This window comes from Halyomorpha halys, unplaced genomic scaffold (assembly GCF_000696795.3).
Source record: "Halyomorpha halys isolate HHAL.00 unplaced genomic scaffold, Hhal_1.1 Scaffold265.1, whole genome shotgun sequence".
NCBI classification, from domain to species: domain Eukaryota; kingdom Metazoa; phylum Arthropoda; class Insecta; order Hemiptera; family Pentatomidae; genus Halyomorpha; species Halyomorpha halys.
In genome coordinates, this window is record NW_027107765.1 from 1,075,140 (window position 1) to 1,079,988 (window position 4,849).

The window sequence follows — 4,849 nt, forward strand, 5'->3', positions numbered from 1 at the left end:
TATATATATTTTTTTTTTTTTTAATGTGTTGCCACATTTTTAATTTTTAATGCGTTGTGTTGGTCCAATAATCACAAAATTTGAATAAGAAGATGGTTTGTCTGCGGTCACTGAAAAACACAAATAAGTTAAAAATATATATGAACATATCACTTATTTATGACTTGTGCTTGAGACCTGATGAAGGCTTGACCGTAATAATACGTACTAAACATATAAACGTAACAAATAAGTTTATTAAATAAATCAAATTGTATCCTTGTTTAGTCTCAACACTTTTTATTATTTCAATAGTCCAACGTTTCGGCCAATCGGGTCATCCTAAAGGACAATCTAAACATTTAACAGCTTATTATATATTCATTTCTAACAGTTACAACAACAACATTATCACTAATATAACGTACCTTCAAATAAAAATTCTCACCTCACATCAAAATGTAAAAATGTTTTGTAAGCTATTGTGCCCAGGTCATTAATATTATGTCAAACACACCTTATGAAGAAGTCAATTAATAGAGAGTCATATTTGTTATTAATAAGCTTACCTAAGCTTATGTTTAGTTACTTTTTTTGTGTGTGTTTTGCCTTAAAATTAATGACTTATGCCCAGGTTGCATAGCTTGCAAAACATTTTTAAATTTTGATGTGAGGTGAGAATTTATATTTGAAGGTACGTTATATTATTAGTGATAATGTTGTTGTTGTAATTGTGAAAAATGAATATATAATAAGCTGTTAAATATTTAGATTGTCCTTGAGGATGGGCGAATTGGCCGAAACGTCGGACTATTAATGAAATAAAAGTGTTGAGACTAAACAAGGATACAAATTGATTTATTCAATAAATAAATACCAGTCTCAAGAAATTGAAAAACTTATATTTAAAGTAATAAATAAGTTTTACTTATTTGTGTTGATCACTGACCGCACCACCAACCATCTCCTTATTTATATTTATCCACGGTCAACTAATTACTCGTCATTATGATTAGAAATTTCATCCAGTAGTTTTCAAATATATAAAATATAATATAATACTTAAACGACATCAAGTTTTTTTTTTTTTGTTAATACGATAAATCTGAGTGTCAGTTTCATAAATATATTTGTCTGTTATTGTTGTAGCTGCCATCCATGCTGTTCGAATGAAATGCCTCCATCATTTCTATATGAGGAATTCGCATTGTAAGTAAACTATTTCATAAATTTATTTTTATAAAAATAAAAATGGTATAGTGAGTATGTCCTGGAGGTAGTTAGTTGAAACTTTGATAAGTTAAGCGATAAAAATAACTGAGTTAGTGTATTTTTTCTAGTGTTTAAAGTTTGTTTTGCAATTATTCAGTGATTAATAAAATAGATTTGTAGCATTACATCAGTAGAAATGACTAATGACGTTTCCTATTAATCATTTACAATACGTGACATCGTCTGGTTGGAGGTAAAAATGATCAAGTGACATTTGGGGAAAGATGACGTTTGTTGCTATATCTTCTATCTACGCTTCGTCCATCAATAATTACTTCTTAAATATTGATAATTTCACAATTTTACTGAATCTTGGTTTCGGTTCTTGTATAGATAGATAGAAAAAACTTCGTCATCGAGGAAATACCACTTGATTACGTTTTGTAAATATTTCATTACACTGTATAGCAACGTACATGACGACATTTCAGTTTTTCAGTTATGTCTCCACCTCACACTATCCAATGTTTACTCCTTGTGAATAACAGGAAACTCTTTTCTATTTACTGTATAGTAAATATAAATTGAAGATGTGCTATCTGTTAGCTTCTATTATTATTTATTAAATTCTAACTTCTATTTGCCATTTCCAATTTTTAACTACTTCAAAAACTGTCTGACCATCACTCTTGGCCTGCTACGAACTACTGGGTCCTGTTTCATAATGAAAGGTAATAGTATTAGTTCATAGTACAAGTGTAGAAACTAATGTGGTAATAATACTAATCCTTATTTTTTCTTGATAGGGATGACTTTTAATTATATTACAGGAATTAAAAAATACTAAAGTACAAGTCTATGTGATTGAATTAAGATAAATCTACAAGACTAATAGTATTAGTTCGTACTCTATTATGAAACAGGGCCCTGGAGTTATGGATGGGAAATTAACAAACAATAGAACCAGATCGACGAATTCGGCTTGATCACGTTCTGGCACATTTCCAAGATTGTCGAATGCTCCGAGTTGAACATGTTTACTTTAAATCCATTTCTCTTTGTTTCCTTGCGCTTTTGACGTGGTCTTAGTTTCTGAACTTGCCCAGATGTTTCTTCTTTGGACTTCTTGTTTGTGTTGTTTTAAATTCTTTTATTTACGACAAAAATGGTTTAGAGCTTCCAAAGAATGGAATTGAGACAGCTTAATGTCAACATCATCTGCAAACAAACGAAGCTGGGTTGACTTTTTATGTTCTTATGACTCCCCTATTATTGTAGGGTAGTCATATGTCATGACTTAAAAACTGAACATAGAGTACCAGCCGAGTTCACAAATCGTTTTTTATTCCTACCACGAAACATAATTTCTAAGCTATAAAACTGTCCTCTCTTCTCACACAAATCTTATTTAGTTAGTCATAACATATAATTTTTATGGGATTTTATATTCTTTCAGGTTCGCCAGCTCTGAAACCATCAGACGGTGAGTACTTTTTTTATTTTACATAGTTATTATTTAAATCTAAGACTTTAGTAAATGTATTCTTAAACGAAGTGACCTCGCCTAAACTTCATTTAAGAAATAAGGAAAATTAAAAGTACTTTTGAGGTAGATTTTTTTTTAAATTCTTCATTTAAGCCTATTGGACTGTTTCAATGAGGAAACGATCTAACTAATACTAGAGACAACTTAATTGTTTCTGTAGATTTACCGATTTAGTCAAAATCATTTTGAGAAATTCCTGAAAAAATCGATTCTCTGGTTGTTGGAATTTAACATAAAAGTTGCTGTATACCCCAGTCATACGCATGCGCTAAATTTGTGATTTCCCTTTCATACAATTTTTCATTTTTGAGCTAGACGGTTTTGCGAGACTTAGCTAATTGGGTTCAGGCGACCTCAAAATGTATATTTCCGTTGAAAACTGGAAACTTTTCCCGATCACAAATACGAATTTCTTCTACTTTTTTACTATATATTCCATATATCAAGAAGTAAAAGTAAACGTTAGAATAGCATGAAATTTCGATCCTCCCTCTACTTGCTCTGTTCAGGCCTAGCAACTGCTGATAACCTTCTGATCGAGCTCTAAGCCTTTAAGCCTTAAAAAATTATAATTGAGTTGTAGAATATTTCTCTAAACTATAGAACACAAAGGTATTTAGGTACTTAGTACTTTTTTTTATTGAAAACAATTATTAAAATTCAATTACTTTTTGGATTAATATGAAAGGTTGTGACTTTTTATAACTTTATAGCCGTTTTTTATAATATGTGTTTACAAATTAAAGCTAGAATAGGAAACATTGATAAAATTAAGCCTCTTCTTAGCAAAAGAAAAGAAAAAAATATTTTGAGTAACTGCTCTAGTAGTAGATTGAGATTTAGAATATAAAAAATAAGGCTTTGGAACAATTGAAGAGTTTGAATGTCATTGCACTGTGAGTTGAAAGGTTAATTTGTGCTGAGTTTCTTTTATCATAAAGGCAGTCTTTGATTAGTTATAGCGGACATTAATTCATGATTTTCCTCCTAAAGATGATGTAGAGTGTTTTGTGAACACTTGTTAAAAAAAGGTCGGATACTTTTTATTTTAAATCAACCTTTTTACCAGATACTTTTACTTGAGTTAAGGCCTAATATTTTTCCTGTACAAGATTTAATTTCTGAATTTTAATACAACTGGTGATGTTGCTACTCACTACTAGTTCAAAAACATGTATCATGTTAATTCCGTTAATATACAATATATAGATACGTTACAGCGTTAGTGATGGAGTAGATTGAAGATGTATATATAGAGGTGCCAAACGTAATATAAGATCAGTCTTTGAGATACAACTGAGTTGATCATTTCTCTCTCCCTTTCATTTTTTCCAATTTTTGTGCTCACAAACGTTTAACTTACATATACATACAATTTATTTACTAATTATATCGTTACAGTGAAGCTGAGAAGTACCAGGAGGAACAAGATGATGAAGAAGATGCTAAAAACAGTAATGTGAATAAAAAGCCAGAAAAGGTCAAAGTGAAACCTGAAAAGTGAGTTCACCAAATCACCTAAAATCTTACAAATATAATCTAATAAATATGAATATTGGAGAGCTTCGGAATGTTTGACCCGATACTACTTAATGATCCGGTAAGTATCAAAATTAAAATGGGGGAGATCTTGGATGGACATAGGGGCTTTGCCAAGGATAAAGACCTCTTGTTATTACGATAATCGACCTATAGGGTCTTCATTAAAACGGATGCTCCTCAAAGCTACCTAAAGATCGGCTGCCCCATGGCTTACTTGAGAATAATTTCCCAACTACGTCTCTCCAGTAAATATGCAATTACTCTAAGTGTCGTTCCATACAAATATAATTTGAACCCACAGAAGCTTTGTCTAGCTTGTGATGGGACCGCACTGGATTGTTTCCATTTTTTGACAAATTGCTCCGCGTATCATTAGAACCGAATCCGATACATGCCGAAACTAAGCAATATTAACCAAAATCAGTTGTATGAATTTCTATCTGTAGCATCAATATTGGATCTAAAACTTATTTTTATATATGTAACACAAAACCTTTTACTTAGAGCTGGATACCTATCGTCGCAATAGGGTGTATAGTTTTTATATATAAATTAATATATAATGTGTTA

General features: G+C 30.9%; 1 protein-coding gene across 4 annotated transcripts in view; it reads left to right on the forward strand.

The window, feature by feature from the left end:
- The window catches only part of LOC106680482 (DNA ligase 1), a 37,108-nt gene that overhangs the window by 21,565 nt on the left and 10,694 nt on the right, over nt 1-4,849 (forward strand). For all 4 annotated transcript variants that reach the window (XM_067046094.1, XM_067046095.1, XM_014420223.3 and 1 more), the window contains 3 exons: nt 1,129-1,188; nt 2,648-2,674; nt 4,139-4,237. In XM_067046094.1, the coding sequence (XP_066902195.1) occupies nt 1,129-1,188; nt 2,648-2,674; nt 4,139-4,237 (186 nt within the window). The remainder of the gene's footprint in view (nt 1-1,128; nt 1,189-2,647; nt 2,675-4,138; nt 4,238-4,849) is intronic.